At 44.7% G+C, this 25,928-nt stretch overlaps 1 protein-coding gene across 2 annotated transcripts in view; it reads right to left on the reverse strand.

Annotated features, from left to right (window-relative positions):
* The window catches only part of LOC132394652 (butyrophilin subfamily 3 member A3-like), a 42,626-nt gene extending 18,514 nt beyond the window's left edge, over nucleotides 1-24,112 (reverse strand). Inside the window, exons 1-4 of one of the 2 annotated variants that reach the window (XM_059971010.1) lie at nucleotides 23,399-24,112; nucleotides 19,136-19,224; nucleotides 6,029-6,376; nucleotides 1,288-1,572 (exon numbers count right to left, since the gene is read on the reverse strand). In XM_059971010.1, coding sequence (XP_059826993.1) covers nucleotides 1,288-1,572; nucleotides 6,029-6,376; nucleotides 19,136-19,193 — 691 coding nt within the window. In that variant the 5' untranslated portion in view covers nucleotides 19,194-19,224; nucleotides 23,399-24,112. Of the gene's footprint in view, nucleotides 1-1,287; nucleotides 1,573-6,028; nucleotides 6,377-19,135; nucleotides 19,225-23,102; nucleotides 23,240-23,398 lie in introns of those variants that run through there. The other variant, XM_059971009.1, reaches the window with a different exon arrangement.
* Nucleotides 24,113-25,928: the final 1,816 nt, after the last annotated feature.

The following is a 25,928-nucleotide window of genomic DNA, read 5'->3' on the forward strand; positions in this document are numbered from 1 at the left end:
GAGAGTAGGGGAGATTCAAACAAGAGGAAATGAGCTTACTGTTAAGGGGCAAAAGTTTAGGGGTAACATGAGGGGGAACTTATTTACACCGAGAGTGGTAGCTGTGTGGAACGAGCTTCCAGTAGAAGTGGAAGAGGCAATTTTGGCAATAAAAAAAAATTGGATAGGTATATGGACAGGAATGGAATGGAGGGTTATGGGCTGAGTGCGAGGCAGTGGGACTAGGTGAGAGTAAGCATTTGGCACGGACGAGAAGGGCCGAGATGGCCTGTTTCCAAGCTGTAATTTTTATATGGTTATAATATAGCTTATTTGCAAAGACAGACTGTATGTCCATAAAATGATGCTAGCCATAGGAGTGTCATACAGGCGGTGACACGGTATTAAAGCAGTGGGGCCTGGAGGGGTGGGTTCCTGGGTGCTCAATGTGAATGTTCGGGTGTTTGGTTGGGCAGTTGTGTGTGAGCAGAGTGTACAGTGATGGGCTCAGTGCACAGTGCTGGGGGCTACCCCTCTTGAGGATGATGGAGAGGGAAGGAGTTGCTGTTAAGCATCCTGACTATCCAAGGTCTGTTGGTTTGGAAGTCCAATGCCCAGCTGCACAGTGGTGTAGTTAGACCAAGGAGTAAGAGTTTATGACGATCAAACAAAGGAGTAGTTTGTAAAGAAACATAAATCGAGGGATATGTGGGAGGGAAGAGTTAGATTAGTCACAGAGTGAAATGGTCAGCACAGCAATGTGGGCTGAAGGGCCTTACTGTGCTGTTCTGCTCTATGTTGCATGTTCCGTGTTCGTTGCTCCAAATGGGGAACAGCTTGTTAAAAATATTCATACAATTGCTTCAAGGACTCATCACCCCGGGATTATTCCTGCTCGGTCTGGAATGGGCACAGGAAACATTATAAAAGACACAACTGGCCACTGTCCATGTGTGAACAATCCCTCTTCAATAATCTGGAGGGATCCAAATCAAGAAATCCCACCACACCACATTTCAGCTCTGAGCTGATATCCAGGACCAACCTACTGTGGAAGACAGAACGTGGAACATTATATCACGGTACAGGCCCTTCAGCCCTCTATCAAGTCACCTCTTATCCTCCTTCACTCCAAACAGGAAAGCCCTATTTCACTCAACCTTTCCTCATTAGGCATGAGACAAAACCATCAAGATTGTTTGTAGAGTGAGATTATCTTGGCAGTGCAGTTACTTTGTTGTCTCTCGTCGTTCAATTTATTAGCTATACAAATCAATTGTGAATAACTACATTTGGTAGTTTACAAACCTGCTATCTCGATAGTTGCTTCTTGTCCTTTCTTCAGTACTTGATTCTCTAAGATACACCTGGACCTGTTGGTTGAATCTTTTGAGACAAAAATCTTGCTCTTGGCATTTATCAGGCCTTTGGAATCCTGGTTGTAATTTATTTCAGACTTTGAAGTCAAATTCTTTTTATCACCACTAATCCATTGTATTAGTGGTTTAGGATACCATCCATTAGATTCACAGACAAGTTGAATTTCATTTTTTCTATATCCTCCAATGTTGATCCAGTGCTCGTATCCCAAAGCTGCAAGAATCAACAAACAAATTTAGAAATAATATTTGTGATGAATTGCTCTTTGTGTAAAACTTGAGAAACGTTCAGCACGAGGTTGTCAGTTCAGATCCGCTCTGTGCACTCTCTGCTGTGCTTTCTCACTGCCCCAGTTTGCCAAGTTTGAACCCAAAACTATTCTTCTTTGTCTGTCTCTTCTCATTGCTGCCATCAGGAAGGAGGCACAGGAGCCTCAGGATCTACACCACCAAGTTCAGGAACATTAATTACCCCTCAAACAGTAGGCTCTTGAACCAGAAGGGCTAACTTCACTCACCCCAACACTGAACTGCTCCCACAACCAATGGATTCTCTTTCAAGGACTCTTCATCTCATTTATTGCTTACATATTTATTTATTATTATTTTGTTTGTTTTTACTTATTTTATTATTTGTGTATTGTGTTGTCTTTTGCACGTTGATTGTCTCGGTTGTGTGCAGGTTTCTTTCTACTTATTGTGAATTTCCACAAGAAGATGAATCTCAGGATGGCATATATGTAGTTTGGTAATAAATTTACTTTGAACTTTAAAACGGTCTGTGGAGCTCAGTAATGATTTTCTGTGTCGTGCACATACCTTCAACAACGTATTAGGGTGAACCTGACGCAGAACTACCAATAAAATCTCCCAGCTTTGCCAACTTTCAAGCCTATTGAATGTTTCCGAATGAATATTAAGTTGGCTGATATAAGAGGGCCTAACTTTAAGTAGCAGGAAAGTATAGGAGAGATGTCCTCAGGGGCAGTTTTTTTTTAAGAGAGTAGTGGATGTGTAGAATGCTCTGCTAGGATGGGGGTTGAGACAGATATGTTTGGGTCACCTAAGAGACTATCAGACAGACATGTAGATATTAGAAAAATGGAGGGCTACTTGAGAGGGAAGGGTTAGAGTAGTCGTAAAGAAGGTTAAAGGGTTATCACAATATAGTGGGTCAAAGAGCTTTAGTGTGTTGTAATGTTGTATGTTCTAAAACATGAGAAAAGTTTGTCCCAAGGTTGTCATTTTAGATCCACTCCCATACTCTCTGGTTTGATTTCTCATTGCCCTGATTTACCAGGTTTGGACCCAAAAGGCTGTCCTTGCTCCCAGAAACAACCTATGCAGTTGAGCAATGATTCTTTTCAAGAAAGTATTAGGGTGTAACAGGAATAACATTATTGACAAATTCCTCTGAAATCTGACAACTAATGAAAAAGCCCTATCCTCAGCTTTGCTGAATTTCACATCAATAAATGCTTCTGAATAAATACTAAAGAATAAATATATTACAAATTAAACTTAAAATCCAATGCTGATCCAATATCTGAAAACAGATGAGGATAGACCGAGATTGATAAATTTTCATTTGCTTGTCCCATCCTCATCCTCATCTCCTTTGGGTCTTCATGCCAGCAAAGATACTGTATCTGTGCCACTGAGAATATCCAGAGTTCTCTGGGTGAGTGAGGAACTACAAAGACTCACTTACGTTTGAGAGAAGAAATTGCTCCTCATCTCAATCTTAAATGGTCAACCCCTTTTTTCTGACAATCTGCACCTTTCCAAGGATCCCCACCTGTAGAAACAACCACTGACTCCAAAAGAAACTTATTTTTTTCAGTTTGCTAACCTCTCAATGGTCTAAACTCCAAAGAGTGTTGCTTCATGCCACTCAAATATTTCTCTCAGGTTAACCCTCTCGTTATGGGTATCAACCCAGTGAATCTTCTTGCCAGCAACAATGAAGGCAAGTGCAAAATCTCTGAAGATCTACACATTGACGCAGTCATGGAGGACACACCAGCAGCTGTACTTCATCAGGAGCTCGATGAGATTTGGTGTGTCACCAAAGATTCCAGCAGGTTTTCACAGATGTACTGTGGAGAGCATTCTGACTGGTTGCATCACTGCCTGGTTTGGAAGCTCCGGTGCACAGAACTGGAAAAGAAGGCTGCAGACTCAGCCAGCTCCATTATGGACACTAGCCTCCCGACCATCGAGGACATCTTCAGGAAGGCAGCATCAACCGTGAGAAGACACTCACCATTCAGGGCATGGCCACTTCTGATTACTACCATCAGAGAGGAGGTACAGGAGCCTGAAGACATGTACGCCATATTTTAGGAATAGCTTCTTCCCCTCCATCTTCAGATTTCTGACTGGTCCATGAAACCATGAACACGACATTATTTTTACTCTCCTTTTGCACTGCTTATTTTTATATTTCTTAATGTAACTGCAAATATTTTTCATGTATTGCACTGTTCTGCAGCTACATAACAACAAATTTCAATAAGACCATAAAAGCAGAATTAGGCCATTCCCCCCACTGAGTCTGCTCTACCATTCTACCAAGGTGAAATTATACCTCTCAACCCTATTCTCCCGGCTTCTCCCCGTAACCTTTGACATCCTGAATAATCAAGAATCTATCAACATCTGATAATGCCCACTATCCCACAAGGTTTTTGCTTCTTTCAGCATCTAATATTATTCCCCCACCTTGTTCAGTTACTTAGGTCTCGCAGAATAATTGAACTTTCATGCTGGTATATCACTGGAGCATGGTCTCTCTCACAGTAAACTCTTGGATATGCCTTGGACTGTTGCAAGGCATTCAAGAAACACTTCCTGATTGTGATGTAGTCTATTTGACTGCAGATCTTCTGGGCTTCTCCAAGTCCACAATCTTCTAACGTGCTGCTTGAGCCACGTGTTTATTATCTGATCATTCACACAACACCAGTCCATGAGTCTCCCACCTTCATCATTCCTGCTTCCCAAACCATATGCGCTGACAATATCTCCTTGTGTCCAGCTTTACCATTCATATCCCCTATCACCATCACGGTATCTTGTGATTTGCAGTGGTTCATTATTTCTGGCCTACGTTATATAACACAGCACATAATGTTGGTGATTATCAATATCCACCTTAAATATACCCAGTGACTTGGGCTGCACAGTCGTCGTGGCAATGAATCTCACAAATTTACTACCCTCTGGCAAAAGAAATTTTTCCTCATCTCTGTTCCAAGTGGACACCCCTCAATTCTGAGGCTGTGCCCTCTGGTCACAGACTTCTCCACCACAGAAAATATCCTTTCCACACCCACTCTCTCTAGGCCTTTCAATATTCAATACACTTCAATGAGATCCTCCCCCTCATTCTTCTGAACTCCATTCTCTGTAGCAAGGTGCAGAAGCTGGAGGTGCCACACCACTAGGTTCAAGAGCAGCTTCTTTCCTTTAGCTGTTCAGTACAGGCCTGTATACCACATGCATTCAAATCTCACACCTTCAGTCCTGAAATTCTTGACATATGTCAGTGATTATAAACCTGATTCTGATTAGTCCTTCAGTAGACAAATAAAATTGTTGGCATCACTTCATGTGTGGTCTCTCCGTGATTGCAGGGAAGGTCCTTGTTCATGTGTTCCCTACAGTTGGTTTCTTCAGACTTTCTGAATCTTCTGACTACATCAATATAATGAATACTGATGTATAAATATTATAACAGAGAATGAAGAGTAAATTTCAACATACATTAGTTTACCCATACAATGATTATTTTATTTTAACCAGACCGTGGCACAATGTGCAACCCCACAACCAAGCTTGTGTTGTTTTGGGATCAGCCTTAGTCTGCTACAGTAATCGGAATGCATGGGAGCACGTGAGGCTGCAGAGTGAACTGCACTCAGCTCGGTCCATCACCAGCACGTCTCTCCCCTCACTCAATAGTGTCTGCACCAGAAATTCACACCATCCTCCTGGTACAAAACACAAGAAGCCATCTTCTCACAGCTTCCAAAGCCTGAAGTCCACACCACGAGGTTCAAGAACAACTACTTCCTTCCAACTGTTCAGCTCTTGAAAGAAGATCAGATTTACAAAAAAAGATTAGCTTTCTTTGCCAAATTTGCATTGAAACATGCAGTGAAATGTGTTCTCTCGATTCAAATAGTGTGACGATTATGATTTGCAGCCCACATAGTGAGTGTACTGTTGTGGCACATAGTATGCCCACAATTCACTAACACTAACCTGCGCTCCTTTGGAACGTGGGTGGAAACCCACACGGTCACAGAGAGAACGTATAAACTCATTTCAGACAGCAACGGACATTGAACCTTTGAACCAGGATCTGATCATCGCGTTACACTAACCACTATGCTGCCACACTGCTCTCACCAACCTACAGGTACAACCCAAATCCCACAGTTTTACAATACGGTGAACACTTTGATCACCTTACAGTAAAATGGAGATTTATTTTGACCTAACTGTATTCTTCTTGTAAAAGTTTTGGATAATTTTTGTCCAATTGGTGTGTTACTGACAAATGCTGCTTACGTGATGCTGTGTGTCTGTGATGTTGTGATGCAAGTAAGTTTTTCATTGCTTCTGTACAGATGAGTTTTCACTTTTTAGACATGCCCACTAACCTGCAACTTGCAAGACAATAGAAGTTTCTTCAAAATCAATTCCATTATCAACTGAGCAGATGTAGGTCCCTTCCTCGGCTACTCGGATGTTCTTTATTCGAAGGGACACATTTCCTTTATCTATTTGGTCTTTGAACAGCTCAGTCCTTCCTCTGTAAGCAGGATCTTGATTAGCAGTTGCATCTCTTTCATTTCGGAACTCGTGAACCGCAGAGTGGAGGTCTGTTTTAAGCCACTGAAATGCCATGTTGCTACTCGATTCGGTTGGCACAACTTTACAGTCCATCCTCACATCTTCACCCACGATGGCTATGACAGGACGCTCTGGGCCAATAACTTGGAATTTACCTGTTACATATAAAAGAAAGACCAATTTCAGCAAATATCTTATACTGGATAACATATTATTAATTAATTATAATTATCTTTAATTTGGGGGAAAACTAAAATATGCCTTTGCTCAAAATGATTCTGGGCTCAAGCTGGTAAATATTTATACTTTAAATGCGTCATATTTAACCTGAAAGATTCTACAAGCTTGTCTGGTAAATATTTCTCTACCTATCTGAGAGACAAAGGAGGAAAGCAACTATAAACATGAAGTTCTGCAGATATTCGAAATCATGAGCAACATGCATACCATTTTGGAGGAACTCAGCAGGTCAGGCAGCATCTATGGAGGGGCATAAGCAGTTAACATCTTGTACTGAGACATTTCATCAGGAATGGAAAGGAAGGGTGAAAAAGCCAGAATGAGTAGGTGGGGTGAGGGGAAAGGGTACTGGTAAGCAGGTGATGGGTGAGATTAGGTGGCCGGGTGAGAGGGGATGAAGCAAGATGCTGGGAGAAGATACATGTAAGAGGTAAAGGCTGAAGAAGGATGAATCTGAGAGGAGAGGACAGTGGATCATGGGAGAAAGGACAGGAGAAAGAGCAAGGTATCGAGGGTTATGAGCATGTAAGAAGAAGGGGAATGAAGGGAGTCAGAATGGGGAATGGGAAAGGGAGAAAGTGGAGTGGGGAGAACTTACCAGTCATTGGAGAAATCAATGTTCATACCATCGGGCTGGAGGCTACCCAGGTGGAATATGAGGTGTTGCTAATCCAACCTGTGAGTGGCCGCACTGTGACAGTAGAGGAAGCCACGGACAGGCACGTCGGAATGGGAACAGTAAGACAAATTGCAGTACCCATGTAAAAACTAACAAGATAAAATCTGCAGATGCTGGAAGTCCAAGCAACACATACAAAATGCTGGAGGAACTCAGCAGGCCAGGTACCATCGACTGAAAAGTGTACAGTTGCCGTTTTGGACCGAGACCCTGGCCTGCTGAGTTCCTCCAGCATTTTGTGTGTGTTACACACATAATAATATAGGAAGTGGTAGTAGTAGGCCATTTGGCCCCTCATATCTTCTCTATCATTCTATAAGGTCCTGGCTGAACCTATGGCTTAAATATTCTACCAGAATATTTCCAGAGAGAGGAAAATAATTCTTTTTGCCTTTGCCAAGAATCAACTTTCCTTTAAACTGACCCGTGGTTTTAGACACCCCAGACAGAAAAAATCTGCATTTATAGAAACACAGAAAAACTCCAGCACAATACAGGCCTTTCAGCCCACAAAGCTGTGCTGAACATGTCCTTACCTTAGAAATTACCTAGGGTTACCCACAGCCCTCTGTTTATCATGTGAGTCCTATAATACTATGAGTTTCTTTAGATACATAAAGTATAGAAGAGAGGGGAGAGCAGATACTGGAATACAGGAAATCAATGCTGGGGAGGGAGTAATTGGGGACAATGAGATGGTGGAGAAACTGAATAAATATTTTGAGTCAGTCTTCTCTGTGGAAGACACTAGCAGGTTCATGTAAGTTCCAGGTGGTGGGGTGATGAAGTGTATTAAGTTACCAGAACTACAGAAGATTCTCAGGAAACTTTAAGGTCTGGAGGTAGACAAGTCATCTGCTCAGATGGTTCTGAAAGTGGTGGCTGAAGAGATTGTGGGGGCATTAGTAATAACCTTGCAAGAATGAAATGTTTCATTGGAGTAAGGGGAAATAAAGCATTAATTGGAGTAAGGGGTAATATGAGGCTATCAGGCAGGGACATGGAAGAATAAATTGGAAATAGATGTTCTCGGGGAAATGTACGGAAGAAATGTGGCAAATGTTCAGGGGATACTTGCAAGGAGTTCTGCATAGGAACGTTCCAATGAGACAGGGAAAGGACGGTAACCATGGTGCACAAAGGCTGTTGTAAATCTAGTCAAGAAGAAAAGAAGAGATCAAAAAACTAGGTTATGTTAGAGATCTAGAAGATTATAAGGCTAGCAGGAAGGAGCTTAAAAATGATGAAATTAGGCGAGCCAGAAGGGGCCATGGAAAGGCCTTGGTGGGCAGGATTAAGGAAAACCCCAAGACATTCTACAAGTATGTGAAGAGCAAGAGGATAAGACATGAGAGAATAGGACCAATAAAGTATGACAGTGGAAAAGTGTGTAAGGAACTGGAAGAGATAACAGAGGTACTTAATAAATACTTTGCTTCAGTTTTCACTATGGAAAAGGATCTTTGCAATTGTAGGGACGACTTACAGTGGACTGAAATGCTTGAACATGTAGATATTAAGGAAGAGGATGTGCTGGAACTTTTGGAAAGCATCAGGTTGGATAAGTCTCCAGGACCGGATGAGATACACCCCAGGCAGCTCTGAGAGGCAAGGGAGGAGATTGTGAAACTCGAGCTATTATCTCTGCATCATCAATGAGGATGGGAGAGGTTCTGGAGGATTAGAGAGTTACAAATGTTTATTTCCCTTTTTCAAGAAAGGGATTAGGGATAGCTCAGGAAATTATAGACCAGTGAGTCTTACTTCAGTGGTCAGTGAGTTGAAGGAGAAGATCCTGAGAGGCAGGATTTATGAACATTTGGTGAGGTATAATATGATTAGGAATAGTCAGCATGGCTTTGTCAAAAGCAGGTCATGCCTTATGAGCCTGACTGAATTTTTTGAGGATGTCACTAAACACATTGATGAAGGTAGGGCAGTAGATGTAGTGTATATGGATTTCAGCAAGGCATTTGATAAGATACCCCATGCAAGGCTTATTGAGTAAGTAGGGATGCATGGGATCCAAGGGGACATTGCTTTGTGGATCCAGAACTAGCTTGCCCACAGAAGGCAAAGAGTGGTTGTAGACGGGTCATATTCTACACGGAGGTCAGTGACCAGTTGTGTGCTTCAGGGGTCTGTTCTGGGACCCCCTACTCTTCATGATTTTTATAAATGTCCTGGATGAGGAAGTGGAAGGATGGGTTAGTAAATTTGCTGATGACACAAAGGTTGGGGTTGTTGTAAATAGTGTGGAGGGCTGTCAGAGATTGCAGCAGGACATTGATAGGATGCAAAAATGGGCTGAGAAGTGGCAGATGGAGTTCAACCCAGATAAGTGTGAGGCGGTTCATTTTGGTAGGTCAAATATGAAGGCAGAATATAGTATTAATTGTAAGACTCTTGGCAGTGTGGAGAATCAGAGGGATCTTGGGGTCCGAGTCCAAAGGACACTCAAAGCAGCTGCACAGGTTGACTGTGGTTAAGAAGGCATACGGTGCATTGGCCTTTATCAATCGTGGGATTGAGTTTAAGAGCTAAAAGGTAATGTTGCAGCTATATAGGACACTGGTCAGACCCCACTTGGAGTACTGTGCTCAGTTCTGGTCACCTCACTACAGGAAGGACATGGAAAATATACAAAGGGTGCAGAGGGGATTTACAAGGATTTTCTGGATTGGGGAGCATGCCTTGGGAGAATAGGTTGAGTGAACTCGGTCTTTCTCCTTGGGGCGATGGAGGATGAGTGGTGACCTTATAGTGGTGTATAAATTTATGAGAGGCATTGATCATGTAGATAGTCAGAGGCTTCTTCCCAAGGCTGAGATGGTTAACATGAGAGGGCACAGTTTTAAGGTGCTTGGAAGCAGATGCAGAGGAGATGTCAGGGGTAAGTTTTTTTTTTACATAGAGGGTGGTGAGTGGAATAGGCTGCCTTCGACAGTGGTGGGGGTGGATACGATAGCATCTTTTAAGAGGCTCCTGAATAGATACATGGGGTTTAGAAAAATAGAGGGTTATATGTAACCCTCGGTAATTTCTAAAGTAATTACATGTTCGGCACAGCATTAAGGGCCGAAGGGCCTGTGTTGTGCTGTAGGTTTTCTATGTTTACTTACTTGTTTGTTTATTTATATATTTTGATCGAAAGCTAATGTGAGTCAGACTAGAATGTAATTCCATGAAATTTGGGGATGTAGAGAGAATATTCTGTTGCGAGGACAGGTGTCTGCAGGACAAAGTACAGGACTGGACATTATCCATCAGTGTGGAAAAAAATTAATTTTTGGTGGTCCTGATTTCACCACCCTTCCTGTGAAAAAGCGTTCTGACTTCTCCCCGCATGCCCCCCCCCCCATATCTGTCTTGGCTCCACTGGAAGTCCAGGTCTCCCCTATACTGGACACTGCCAGCAAGTTAAACTATTTTATCAAAATGTACTTTATTCACAATAAAATATTCACAAGGATACTCTAAACCATTCCATATCTTATTTATGTGCATGACGACTCCTCAGTCCCTCTGCACCTCTGATGTTTGAACCTTCTCCCATTGAGAAACTATTGCTCCTTTTAATAAAATGCATCACCATACATTTCCCAACATCTGCCACATTTTTTGCCCATTCTTCCAATTTGTTGAAGTCTTGCTGCAACCGCATTGTTTCCTCAGCACTACCTACTCACACCTATCTACCTACCTACTACCAGCACACCTCTCTCCATATCATAATCTGCAAACTTTGCCGCAAATCCATCAACTGCATTATGCAAACCATTGACAAGCAATGTGAAAAGCGGCGGTTCCCAATACTGACCCCTGAAAAACACTATAGGTCTTAAAAGACCCTATTGGCAGATACAATAGGGTCTTTTTAGAGGCTCCTGGATAGGTACATGGAGCTTAGAAAAACAGAGGAAGATTGGTATTCCTAGGTAATTTCTAGAGTAAGTATATGTTTGGCAATGCATATATGTTTCTATGTTTTAACACCAGTAGTCACTGGCAGCCAACAAGAAAAGTCCCCTTTTACTCCACTCACTGCCTCCTGCCTGTCAGCCATTCCTCTGTCTATGCCAGTATCTTTCCTGTAACGCCACAGGATTTTATCTTAAGCAGCCTCATGTGTGGCAGCTTATCAAAAGCTTTGTGAAAGTCCAAGTAAGTGACATCCGCTGTCTCTCCTTTGTCCAGCCTGCTTGTTACTTCCTCAAAGAACTCAAATAGATTTGTTAGGCAAGACTTTCCTTCACAGAAGCCTTCGACATAATTATCATTAATCTTTAAATACCCCAAAGCCTCATCTTTAAAATTGGCCTTCAACACTTTTCCAACCACTGAGTATAGGCCAACTGGCCTGTAATTTCCTTTCTTTTGCCTTCCTCCCTTCTGAAAGAGTGGAGTGACATTTGCAATCTTCCAGTCATCTGGGACCATGCCAGAATCAGGTGATTCTTGAAAGATCATGACCAATGCATCTGTTATCTCTTCCAAGCCTCCCCCTGGACTCTGGGATGTAGTCCGTCTGGTCCAGGTGTCTCATCAACCTTAGGACCATTGAGTTTGCCCAGCACTTTTACCTTTATAATAGCAATGGCACTCACTCTTGCTCCCTGACATTCATGGACCACTGGCACACTCCTAGTGTCTTCCACAGTGAAGACAGATGCAAAGTACCCATTAAGTTCATCTGTCATTTCTTTGTCCTCCTTTACTACCTCCACAGCATCATTTTCCAGTGGTTCAATATCAACTCTCACCTCCCTTTTACTCTTTATATAACTGAAAAAAAATCAACTTTTAGTACCCTGCTTTATATTACTAGTTAGTCTGCCCTCATATTTCATCTTTTCCCCTTCTTACCACTTTTTTAATTGCCTTTTGTTGGATTTTAAAAGCTTCCCAATCATCCAACTTTTGCTACCTTGTACACCCTTTCCTTGGCATTTCTGCAGTCCTTAACTTCCCTTGTCAGCCACGGCTGCCTATCCCTGCCATTTGAGAATTTCTTCCTCTGTGGGACATATCTATCCCATGCCTTGTCAACCATTCCCAGAAACTTCAGGTACCTCTGCTCTGCTGTCATCCCCGCCAGTATCCTCGACCAATCCACCTGGGCCATCTCCTCTGTCATGCCTCAGTAATTCCCTGTATTTTATTGTGATACTATTACATGTGAGATGTGCTTCTCCCTGTCAAATTGCAGTATGAATTCAATTATATTATAATCACTGCCTCCTGAGTTTCCTTTACATGCAGCTGACTAATAACATCTGGGTTATTACACTGCACCCAGTCGAAGATAGCCTTACCCCAGTAGACTCGAGCATAAACTGCTCCAAAAAGTCGTCTCATTGGCATTCAACAAATTCCCTTTCTTGTGATCCAACACCAACCTGACTTTCCCAATCCCCTTGCATATTGAAGTCCCCCATTACAATTGTGACATTACTCTTATTCCACGCCCTTTCCAACTCCCTTTGCAATCTCAACCCCTTGGCTACTATTTGGAGACCTATATATGATTTCCATAAAGTTTTTTTACCTTTGCAGTTCCTTAACCCCACCCACTAATATTCAACATTCTCTGGCCTGACATCACCCCTTTCTAATGATGTACCAACAGAGATACACCACTGCCTTTGCCTTCCTGCCTGCTGCTTCCATACAAAGTATATGCTTTGATGTTAAGCTCCCAACTATGGTCCTCTTCCAGCCACGACTCAGTGATGCCCACAACATCATATCGACCATTGTGCCATGTGTTCGTCCACCTTATTCCAAAAGCTATGTGCATTTAAATACAGCACTTTAATGTCCTCTATTCTTCGCCCTTTTGAATTTTGCCTCTGTGGTACAACTTAACTCTTTGCTCTGCATTTGTACCCTCTCATTGGCTTGTCCTTCCTAATATCCATCATCTACTAGTAAATCTTCTGGCTCATCCTCTGCTCTAACATACTAGTTCCCATTCCCCTGCTGTATTAGATTAAATCACTCCCAACAGCTGTAATAAGTCAGCTTGCAAGAATATTGGTTCCCCTCGGATTCAAGTGCAACTCGTCCCTCTTGCACAAGTCCCACACATTTATCTGCCACCTCATTCTACTCCTATCCTCACTGTCTCATGGCACAGTCAGCAATCACGAGATTACTACCTTTGAGGTCCTGCTTCTCAGTGGAAAGCAGCCAGTGAGTGAGTGGGTCAGTGAAGGACTGGAGCTCTGAGGCTTTGACTTGAGAGATTCTGGAAGTTTTGACAGTTGGACTGTGCAATCAAGATTTGAATAGCTCAGCAGAGTCACATCTGCCAGATGTGCTTGCGGCTGGGCGATCCGGAAGACCGTGTGAGGAATCTGGAGCAGCAGCTGGATGACCTTCGACTCATAAGGGAGAATGAGACAGTCATAGATGACAGCTCCAGGGATGTAGTCACACCTAGGCTGCTGGAAGCAGGTCATTGGGTGACAGTCAGAGGGGAAAAGTGAAGGTGAGTAGACAGGTAGTGCAGAGCATCCCTGTAGCAATTCCCCTGAATAATAAGTTTGCCGTCCTGGATACAGTTGGCAGGGATGACCTACCAGGTGTGAGCCACGGTGGCAGGGCCTCTGGCACTGAGTCTGACCCTGTGGTGCAGAAGGGTGGGATGGAGAAGAGGAGAGCTGTTGTCATTGAGGAGTCTATAGTCAGGGGAGCAGACAGGAGATTTTGTGGACGTGAGAAGGACACCTGCAAGGCTTGTTGCCTTCCCGGTGCCAGGGTCTGAGATGTCTCTGACCGGGTGCACGACATCCTGGTACGAGAGGGAAAGCAACCAGAAGTCGTGATACATGTTGGGACCAATGACATAGGCAGGAAGAGGGACGAGGTTCTGAAGTGTGATTTTCGGGAACTAGGCAGAAGGCTGAAGAACAGGACCTCAAGGGTGGCGTTCTCAGGATTGCTGCCAGTACTATATGATAGTGATGGTAAGAATTGGAGGAGATGGCAGTTGAATGCGTGGCTGAGGAGTTGGTTCAGGAGGCAGGGTTTTAGACTTTTGGATCATTGGGATCTCTTCTGGGGAAGGCAGGACCTGTACAGATTGGATGGGTTGCTCCTTAACTTGAGGGGGAGCAATATCCTCGATGGTAGGTTTGCTAGCATGGTTCGGGAGGGTTTAAACTAATTTGCAAGTGGGATGGGACCCAGAGTGATACAGCAGTGGAAGAAGTGCATGGAGTAAAGCCAGCTCTAACTTATAAAGAAACATTGAGGAAAGAGAAGCAGAATAAAGGGTGTAAAGTTAGTAAGGCAGAAGGGCTAAAGTGCATGTACTTTAATGCAAGCGACATCAGGAACAAAGGTGATGAACTGAGAACTTGGATACATACATGGAATTATGATGTAGTGGCCATTACAGAGACTTGACTGGCACCGGGCAGGAATGGATTCCCAATATTCTTGGATTTCAGTGTTTTGAAAGGGATAGAGAGGGGGGAAAAGGGGAGGAGGGGTGGCATTACTGGTCAGGGATACTATTACAGCTACAGAAAGGGTGGGTAATGTAGCAGGATCCTCTCTTGAGTCATTATGGGTGGAAGTCAGGAACAGAAAGAGAGCAGTTACTCTATTGGGAGTATTCTATAAGACCCCTGGTAGCAGCAGAGATACCGAGGAGCAGATTTTGGAAAGGTGCAAAAATAACAGGGTTGTTATCATAGCTGACATTAACTTCCATAATATTGATGGGCACCGGATTAGTTCCAAGGGTTCAGATGGGGCAGAATTTGTTAAGTGTGTCCAGGATGGATTCCTGTCACAGTATGTTGACAGGTCGACTAGGGGGAATGCCATACTAGATTTAGTATTAGGTAACGAACCGGGTCAGGTCACAGATCTCTCAGTGGGTGAGCATCTGGGGACAGTGACCACCACTCCCTGGCCTTTAGCATTATCATGGAAAAGGATAGAATCAGAGAGGACAGGAAAATTTTTAATTGGGGAAGGGCAAATGATGAAGCTATAAGACTAGAACTTGCGGGTGTGAATTGAGATGATGTTTCTGCAGGGAAATGTACTATGGACATGTGGTCGATGTTTAAGGATCTCTTGCAGGATGTTAGGGATAAATTTGTCCCACTGAGGAAGATAAAGAATGGTAGGGTGAAGGAACCATGGGTGACAAGTGAGGTGGAAAATCTAGTCAGGTGGAAGAAGGCAGCATACATGAGGTTTAGGAAGCAAGGATCAGATAGGTCTATTGAGGAATATAGGGTAGCAAGAAAGGAACTTAAGAAGGGGCTGGGGAGAGCAAGAAAGGGGCATGAAAAGGCCTTGGTGAGTAGGGTAAAGGAGAACCCCCAAGGCATTCTCCAATTGTGTAAAGAACAAAAGGATGACAGGAGTGAAGGTAGGACTGATTAGAGATAAAGGTGGGAAGATGTGCCTGGAGGCTGTGGAAGTGAGCGAGCTCCTCAATTGGTATTCACCAATGAGAGGGAACTTGATGACAGTGAGGACAATATGAGTGAGGTTGATGTTCTGGAGCATGTTGATATTAAGGGAGAGGAGGTGCTGGAGTTGTTAAAATACATTAGGACGAATAAGTCCACGGGGCCTGACGGAATATTCACCAGGCTGCTCCACAAGGTAAAGGAAGAGATTGCTGAGCCTATGGCTAGGACCTTTATGTCCTCGTTGTCCACAGGAATGGTACCGGAAGATTGGAGGAAGGCAAATGTTGTCCCATTTTTCAAAAAAGGTAGTTGTGATATCCGGGTAATTATAGACCAGTGAGCATTGCATCTTGGTGGGAAAGCTGTTGGAAAAGATTCTTAGAGATAGGATCTACAGGCATTTAGAGAATCCTGGTCTGATCAGGGACAGTCGGCATGGCTTTGTGAAGGGCCGATCGTGCCTAACAAGCCTGATAGAGTTCTTTGAGGAGGTGACTAGGCATATAGATGAGGTTAGTGTAGTGGATGTGATCTACATGGATTTTAGTAAGGCATTTGACAAGGTTCCAAATGGTAGACTTATTCAGAAGGTCAGAAGGCATGGGATCCAGGGGAGTTTGGCCAGGTGGATTCAGAACTGGCTTACCTGCTGAAAGCAGAGGGTCATGGTGGAGGGAATACACCCAGATTGGGGGGTTGTGACTAGTGGTGTCGCACAAGGATCGGTTCTGGGACCTCTGCTTTTGTGATTTTTATTAACGACCTGGATGTGGGGGTAGAAGGGTAGAGTTTGCTGACAACACAAAGGTTGGTGATGTTGTGGATAGTGTAGAGGATTGTTGAAGATGCACAGAGACATTGATAGGATGCAGAAGTGGGCTGAGAAGTGGCAGATGGAGTTCAACCCGGAGAAGTGTGAGGTGGTACACTTTGGAAGGACAAACTCCAAGGCAGAGTACAAAGTAATTGGCAGGATACTTGGTAGTGTGGACAAGCCGAGGGATCTGGGGGTACATGCCCACAGATCCCTGAAAGGTGCCTTACAGGTAGATAGGGTAGTTAAGAAATTTTATGGGGTGTTAGCTTTCATAAGTCAAGGGGTAAAGTTTAATAGTCATGAGGTAATAATGCAGCTCTATAAAACTCTAGTTAGGCCACCCTTGGAGTACTGTGTCCAGTTCTGGTCGCCTCACTACAGGAAGGATGTGGAAGCATTTGAAAGGGGACAGGGGAGATTTACCAGGATGCTAACACGAGGAAATCTGCAGATGCTGGAAATTCAAACAACACACACAAAATGCTGGTGGAACACAGCAGGCCAAGCAGCATCTATAAGGAGAAGCACTGTTGACGTTTCAGGCCGAAACCCTTCATCAGGACTAACTGAAAGGAAAGATAGTAAGCCTCCGGGTCCAACGTATAATTCTCCGAAACTTCTGCCACCTCCAACAGGATGCTACTACCAAGCACATCTTTCCCTCGCTCCCTTTTTCTGCTTTCCGCAGGGATCGCTCCCTTGTCGACTCCTTTGTCCACTCGTCCCCCCCATCCCTTCCCACCGATCTCCCTCCTGGCACTTATCCTTGTAAGCGGAACAAGTGCTACATCTGCCCTTACACTTCCTCCCTCACCACCATTCGGGGTCCCAGACAGTCCTTCCAGGTGAGGTGACACTTCACCTGTGAGTCGGCTGGTGTGGTATATTGCGTCCGGTGCTCCCAGTGTGGCCTTTTATATATTGGTGAGACCCGACGCAGACTGGGAGACCCTTTCGCTGAACACCTACGCTCAGTCTGCCAGAGAAAGCAGGATCTCCCAGTGGCCACACATTTTAATTCCATGTTCCCATTCTGATATGTCTATCCATGGCCTCCTCTACTGTCAAAATGAATCCAAACTCAGGTTGGAGGAACAACACCTTATATACTGGCTAGGTAGCCTCCAACCTGATGGCATGAACATTGACTTCTCTAACTTCCGTTAATGCCCCTCCTCTCCCCTTCTTACTCCATCCCTGACATATTTAGTTGTTTGCCTGTTCTCCATCTCCCTGTGGTGCTTCCCCCCACTTTCTTTCTCCCAAGGCCTCCCGTCCCATGATCCTTTCCCTTCTCCAGCTCTGTATCACTTTCGCCAATCACCTTCCCAGCTCTTAGCTTCAACCCACCCCCTCCGGTCTACTCCTATCATTTCTCATTTCCCCCTCTCCCCACTACTTTCAAATCTCTTACTATCTTTCCTTTCAGTTAGCCCTGATGAAGGGTCTCAGCCCGAAATGTTGACAGTGCTTCTCCCTATAGATGCTGCCTGGCCTGCTGTGTTCCACCAGCATTTTGTGTGTGTTGTTTACCAGGATGCTGCCTGGTTTAGAGAGTATGCATTATGATCAGAGATTAAGGGAGCTAGGGTTTTACTCTCTGGAGAGAAGGAGGATGAGAGGAGACACGATAGAGGTATACAAGTTATTAAGCAGAATAGATAGAGTGTACAGCCAATGCCTCTTCCCCAGGGTACCACTGCTCAGTACAAGAGGACATGGCTTTAAGGTAAGGGGTGGGAAGTTCAAGGGGGATATTAGAGGAAGGTTTTTCACTCAGAGAGTGGTTGGTGCGTGGAATGCACTGCCTGAGTCAGTGATGATGGCAAATACACTAGTGAAATTTAAGAGACTACTAGACAGATATATGTTGGAATTTAAGGTGGAGGACTATATGGAAGGCAGGGTTTAAGGGTTGGCACAACATTGTGGGCCGAAGGGCCTATACAGTGCTGTACTATATGTTCCTTCCGAACTTCCTGTATTCTTTTTTCAGGATCTCCTTCCTTTTTCTACTTATGTCATTAGTACCAACATGTACCACAAATTCTGGCAGCTCCACCTCCCTTTTCAGGATATTGTGGATGCGTCAGAAACGTGGCAGACTCTGGCACCTGGCAGGCAACCTACCATCCGAGTGTCCTTTTTGCATCCACAGAATCACCGATCTGTCTCCCTGACTATCGAGCCCGCTATTATTGCTGCCATTCTCTTTGGTTCCCTATCCTTCTGAGCCAGGACTCAAGGCAATGAGTTAGAGATAGAGTGAATAGGTTTGGACTTATTTTCATGGAACAGATGAGAATGATTGGAGATTTGACAGGGGTATACAAAATTGTGACGTACATGGAGGGTAAATGCAAGTTGGCTTTTTCCACTGAGGTGTAGTGAGGCTAGAATTAGATGTCATCTGCTAAGGGTGAACGGTGAAATATTTAAGTGGAAACTACTTCTTCACTCAGAGGGTGGCGCGAGTGTGGAATGAGCTACCAGAGAAGTGGTGGATGCAGGTTGGATTGTAATATTTTTACAATTTGGACACATAAATGGATGGGAGGGGTATAGAGGGTTTTGCTCCATGTGCAGTCAATGGGACTAGGCAGCATAACTGTGGCAGAGATCAGATGGGTCGAAGGGTCTGTTTCTCTGCTGCAGTGTTCTGTAACACTATGACTCAATTATTCGTTAGACTTTGAAACACTGTCCACTAATAATGTAAAATAAATCAGGTGCTTACCATGTGCAGAATTGAGAACCACAGGAAGTAAACACACAGCGAGATATATTTGTTCCATGTTTGTGAGATGGGTGGAAAACAAAGATCCCCTTGTAAAAAAAATTGCATGGTTTTTGAATATGAATCATTATATTTTGCATACATTAACATACAGATATTACCATTATTTTATCTTGTGCAATGTTTAATTGAATGACAACATCCTTTAGAAACCTTGTTCAATAATATTCACAAACATTCCAAATTTTGTCTGTGTTAATGTTCTGCATTTGTTTTTCTAACTTTACAAATCCATCGCCATTCACTTTCTATCACAGCATGTTTGCTGAAAACAAAAGGCATTATTTTTATCAAGGGGAAGAGATGGGCGACAGTAATATCATAGAGGGAGGGCAAAAGGCTAGGAAACAGCAAAGGTCCAAAAATTAGCAGCCTCATCACGACAGTGTAGGAGGCCACGGATGGTCATACCGGAACTGAAATGGGAAGTGGAATGGAAATGGGTGGCTGTTGGGAGATCCCGCTCCCCGAAACAGTCTCCCTCTCTGTGTTAGGTGTCACTGATATACAGAAGGCCACACTGAGTGTACTGGACAAAGTATATGACCCTGATGGACTCACAGGTGAAGTGTGGCCTCACCTGGAAGGACTGTTTGGGGCCCTCAAGGGTAGTGAGGGAGCAGGTGTAGCACTTGTTCTGCTTGCAAGGATCAGTACCAGGAGGGATAGCAGTGGGGAGGGACAAATAGGTAAGGGAGTCTCGTAATAGATAAGTGATCCCTGCGGAGAGCAGAAATTGTGGGAGAGGGGGTAGGGAAAGATGTGTTTTGTGGTGCGATCTCGTTGGAGATGGTGGAAGTTATGGAGAATTATATGCTGGTTGCAGTGGCTGGTGGGGTGGTAGGTGTGGACAAAAGGAACCCTATCCCTGATACGGTGGCGGCAGGATGGAGGGAGAGCAGACGTGTGTGAAATAAATGAGATGCGGTTGATGGCAGCATTGATGGCGAGAAAGAAAATCCCAGTTCTTTTAAGATGGAGGACATCTCCTTTGTTACGAAATATAGAAACATGGAAAACCAACAGCACAATACAGTCCCTTCGGCCCACAAAGCTGTGCCAAACATGTCCTTACATTAGAATTACCCAGGGTTACCCATAGCCCTCTATTTTTCTGAGCTGCATGTAGCTATCCAGGAGTCTCTTAAAAGACCCTATCGTATCCGCCTCCACCACCAGCAGCCCATTCCACGCAGTCACCTCTCTCTGCATAAAAACCCTTACCCCTGACATCTCCTCCGAACCCGCTCCTAAGAACCTTAAAACTGTGCCCTCTTGTGCTAGCAATTTCAGCACTGGGAAAAAGCCTCTGACTATCTACATGATCAATGCCTCTCATCATCTTGAACACCTCTATCAGGACACCTCTCATCCTCCATCGCTCTGAGGAGAAAAGGCCAAGTTCACTCAACCTATTCTCATAAAGCAGCTCCCCAATCCAGGCAACATCCTTGTAAATCTCCTCTGCACCCTTTCTATGGTTTTCACATCCTTCCTGTAGTGATGTGACCAGAACTGAGCACCGTGGGGTCTGACCAGGGTCCTATATAGCTGCAACATTCTTAAACTCAATCCCTTAATTGATGAAGGCCAATGCACTGTATGCCTTCTTAACCACAGAGTCAAGCTGAGTAGCAGCTTTGAGTGTCCTATGGACTCAGACACCAAGATCCCTCTGATCCCCCACACTGCCAGGAGTCTCACTGTTAATACTGTATTCTGTCATCACATTTGACCTACCAAAATGAACCACCTCACTCTTATCTGGGTTGAACTCCATCTGCCACTTCTCAGCCCAGTTTTGCATCCTATCATTGTCCCATTGTAACCTCTGACAGCCCTCCATACTATCCACAACAACCCAACCTTTGTGTCATCAGCAAATTTACTAGCCCATCCCTCTACTTCCTCATCCAGATCATTTATAAAAATCACTAAGAGTAGGGGTCCCAGAACAGATCCCTGAGGCATTCCACTGGTCACTGACCTCCATGCAGAATATGACCCATCTAGAACCACTCTTTGCCTTCTGTGGGCAAGCCAGTTCTGGATCCACAAAGCAACGGCCTCTTGGATCTCATACCTCTTTACTTTCTCAATTAGCCTTGGATGGGGTACTTTATCAAATCCCTTGCTGAAATCCATATACACTACTTTTCCTGATCAACCCTCATCAATGTGTTCAGTCACATCCTCAAAAAATTCACCCAGGCTCATAAGGCACGACCTGCCTTTCACAAAGCTATACTGACTATTACTAATCATGTTATGCCTCTCCAAATGTTCAAAAATCCTGCCTCTCAATATCTTCTCCATCAATTTACCAACTACTGAAGTAAAACTCACTAGTGTATAATTTCCTAGGCTATCTCTACTCCCTTTCTTGAATAAGGGAACAACATCCACAACTCTCCAATCCTCCAGAACCTCTCCCCTCCCCATTGATGATGCAAAGATCATTGCCAGAGGCTCAGCAATCTCCTCGCTCGCCTCCCACAGTAGCCTGGGGTACATCTCATCTGGTCCTAGTGACTTATCCAACTTGATGCTTTGCAAATGCTCCAGTACATCCTCTTCCTGAATATCAACATGCTCAAGCTTTTCAGTCCACTGTAAGTCATCCCCACAGTCTCCAATATTGCTTTCCGTAGTGAATACTAAAGCAAAGTATTCATTAAGTACCTCCACCACCTCCTCCAGTTCCATAGACACTTTTCCACTGTCACACTTGATTGGTCCTATTCTCTCACGTTTTATTCTCCAGCTCTTCACAAACTTGTAGAATGCCTTGGGGTTTTCCTTAATCCTGTTTGCCAAGGCCTTCTCATGGCCCCTTCTGGCTCTCCTAATTTCATTCTTAAGCTCCTTCCTGCTAGCCTTATAATCTTCTAGATCTCCATAATTACCTAGTTTTTTGAACCTTTTGTAAGCTCTTCTTTTCTTCTTGACTAGATTTACAACAGCCTTTGAACACCATGGTTCCTGTACCCTACCATCCTTTCCCTGTCTCATTGGAAAGTACATGTGCAGAACTCCATGCAAATAACCCCTGAACATTTGCCACATTTCTTCGTACATTTCCCAGAGAACATCTGTTTCCAAGTTATACTTCCAAGTTCATGCCTGGTAGCCTCATATTTCCCTTTATTCCAATTAAATGCTTTCCTAACTTGTCTCTTCTTGTCCCTTTCTGAATCTATGGTAAAGGAGATAGAATTGTAATCACTATCTCCAAAATGCTCTCTCACTGAGAGATCTGACACCTGAGCAAGTTCAGTTGTTCTGGAATGAAAAGCCTCATCCTGAGAGCAGATACTGCGGGGAGACAGAGGGAAGGGGACAGCATTTTTACAATAGGGTGGGAGGAGGTACGGTCCAGGGAGCGATGAGAGTCCGTGTGTTTGTAATAGATCAGTAGGTAATCTGTCCCCAGGGACAGACAGAGATATCAAGGAAGAGCAGGGGTATCGGAAATGGTCCAATCATCTCGTAGTTTCTTATTTCGTCCCGTCTCCCTCCCTAACCCACACATCCACCTTTCCTCCCACCTGCTAGCTTGTACTCCTCACTCTCCCCACACCCCACTTATATATTCGGGCTTCTGGTCTCTTCTATTCCCGCCCTGATGAAGGGTATCGGCCCCGAATCGACGACTTTGTACTCTTCTTCCTGACTTCCTCAATTTCCTGCGGCATTTTGTGTGTGCGCTCTAAAATCTTTGCACTGTTTCTTTCTTTTATATTTGATTTAAATAAACTTTCTTTTTATGTTCATTAAAAAAACAACTTTGTTCCCACTCTCTCGCCAGCCCGTCTGATTTTTTTTACTGCGGTGCTCCCGAACCGAAACGTTGGAGTCTGCGCAGTATCACCACCCTCCCCACTCACTACAACTCCTCAACTCTTACCACTTTACGGGTTAAAAGCCCTTCCACCCGCTCTTCCCAGTCACCGAGTGGATCAGCGCCATCGCGGCTTCTCAGCGAAAATCCTCCCGGCCCAGACTGAAACACTGCGCGGCGAATGCACGATACTTCCGCCTCCCTGACACTGGGCGGCTCCCAGCCCTGGGAACGAAGCGAAGTCTCGGCCAGAGCCGCCTTCGGAGGGAGGAAAGGGGGAGACCGGTCTCCCTTTCACGGAGCCCCGCTAGGAAACTTGAAGGTGACCCTCTTTGCCCAGGCGCCTCCCCAGCCCCACTCACCCGATCAAACCCGGGAGCGGCCGCTTCTCCACTTGCCAGGGCGTGTCGGGGAAAGTGAAAGCATACTAGTGATAGGGACGGAGCAGGGTCCACAGACACGCAAACTTTGTTTCTTCCAGTTAAACATGTTAATTTATCAACATTTCAAGAACATCCTCCTTTTCAGATTAGTTAGAATCGAAGTTCCAATCCCCTTGTCTAAAGGGAACATTAGGGGGGGCTTCATCACACAGAGAGCGGTGGGACTGTGGAATGAGCTGCCAGCTGAAGTGGTGAACCCAGGCTCACTTTTAACATTTAAGAAAAAATTGGACAGGTATATGGATGAGAGGGGTATGGAGGGATATGGTCCAGGTGCATGTCAGTGGGACTAGGCAGAAAAATGGTTCGGTACAGCCAAGAAGGGCCAAAAGGCCTGTTTCTGTGCTGTAATGTTCTGTGAAACAAAACCAGAGATTCTGCAGATTCTGGAAATCCAGAGTAACACACAAAGTGCTGGATGCCAGGCAGAATCTAAGGAAATGATAAACAGTCGATGTTTCGTGCCACATCAGGACTGGGAATAGTGCGCAGGTAAATGGTAGAATCTGTTTCGCTCACAGAACAGCTCACCACAGGTACAGGTTCACAGCCACATTGTTTATCTCCCTTTGATTTCCTGTATTCTGATGGCCTTCTCCCAGCACATGACCTGCTTATCTCCTCCCCCTGGTTTCACACTTCTTTCCCTTTCTTCCAAGGTCCACTGTCCTCTCCTGTCAGAGTCCTTCCTCAGCCTCCTCTGCCCGTCAAATCCCAGCTTCTCACCCCACCCCACCCCACCCCATCCGGGGGTAAGAAGATCACACACCGGCTCGTCACCGAGGGTTCAGCAGTGGAAAGGGTGAGCAGTTTCAAATTCCATTCATCGTCATTCAGCCTCACACAAGAATACAGCCGATCGAAATGGCGTTCTCTGTAAAACGGTACATACAGTCACACACAGCACAATGCACATGTCAATACACTAGCAGGAAAACACAGTCACAACAAATAATTCACCCCAGGTCTGTGAGTGGCATGGCCTGTTGGTGCATGGGATGCTGGCCTCGAGCCATGTGTCTCCAAAAACAAGCACTCAACAGTTCCTCATCCCACACCGGTTCAGCAGACGAACGCAAATCAGCTCACCTCGCACCGGCGGAGAGCAGAGCCAATGGGAGGGGTCATCTCCCAACCCAGCATGGACACCTGCTGTTTCCTACACTGCCTTTGGCGTCCCATCCTGGGAGGTTGTCACACCATGTGGGCCTCATCCACACGTGTTGAACCAGACTGGCGGTATTTCCTATAATGTTAGTCTAGGCCCAAAAGGGCACAGCCTCAGAATAGAGGGGCATCAATTCAAAACATAGATGAGAAGGAATTCCTTTAGCCAGAGGGTAGTGAATCTGAGAAATTCATTGCCGGAGATGGCTGTGGAAGGCAAGTCACTGAGTTTATTTAAAGCAGAGGTTGGTAGGTTCTTGAATAGTCAGGGTGTCAAAGATTACTGGGAGAAGGCAGGAGAATGAGGTTGAGAGGGGTAATAAATCAGCCAGAATTGAATGACTGGGTAGACTTGGTGGGCCAAATGATCTAATTTTGTTCTTGTATCTTATAGCATCATGGGGCCAGTATTTATTGCACATCCCAATGCCCCAAAGAAATGCTGACACCTTTTGTGAAAGGAGAGGGATAAGGGGGATGTCAGATGGTCCCTGCCACCTGTAGAAGCTGTGTTTTGAAAGGATATTGTCAAGGCAAGAAAGGAAGTGAGAATGAGAATCACAATCAACTGTATTATCATTGTTAGGCTGCGAAATGTTTTAGTGACAGCAGTACAGTGCAAGGTTTTAAAAAGACCTGTAAGTTACAATACGAGAAGCACTCTGTTGGTCGAGGTCGACCATGGAATTTGCTTCCTATCTTTCACATGCCGGTGTGCAAGATGGGGCTGTACGATACGGTACACGAGCTGTTGTCTGTGTATCCTATCTTTCACATGCCGGTGTGCAAGACGGGGTTGTACGATACGGTACACAAGCTGTTGCCTGTGTATCCTATCTTTCACATGCCAGTGTGCAAGACGGGGCTGTACGATACGGTACACAAGCTGTTGCCTGTGTATCCTATCTTTCACATGCCGGTGTGCAAGACGGGGCTGTATGATACGGTACACGAGCTGTTGCCTGTGTATCCTATCTTTCACATGCCGGTGTGCAAGACGGGGCTGTACGATACTGTACACGAGCTGTTGCCTGTTTATCCTATCTTTCACATGCCGGTGTGCAAGATGGGGCTGTATGATACTGTACACAAGCTGTTGTCTGTGTATCCTATCTTTCACATGCCGGTGTGCAAGACGGGGCTGTACGATACAGTACACGAGCTGTTGCCTGTGTATCCTATCTTTCACATGCCGGTGTGCAAGACGGGGCTGTACGATACGGTACACAAGCTGTTGTCTGTGTATCCTATCTTTCACATGCTGGTGTGCAAGACGGGGCTG

This window comes from Hypanus sabinus, chromosome 5 (assembly GCF_030144855.1).
Source record: "Hypanus sabinus isolate sHypSab1 chromosome 5, sHypSab1.hap1, whole genome shotgun sequence".
In the NCBI taxonomy this organism is placed as follows: Eukaryota; Metazoa; Chordata; class Chondrichthyes; order Myliobatiformes; family Dasyatidae; genus Hypanus; species Hypanus sabinus.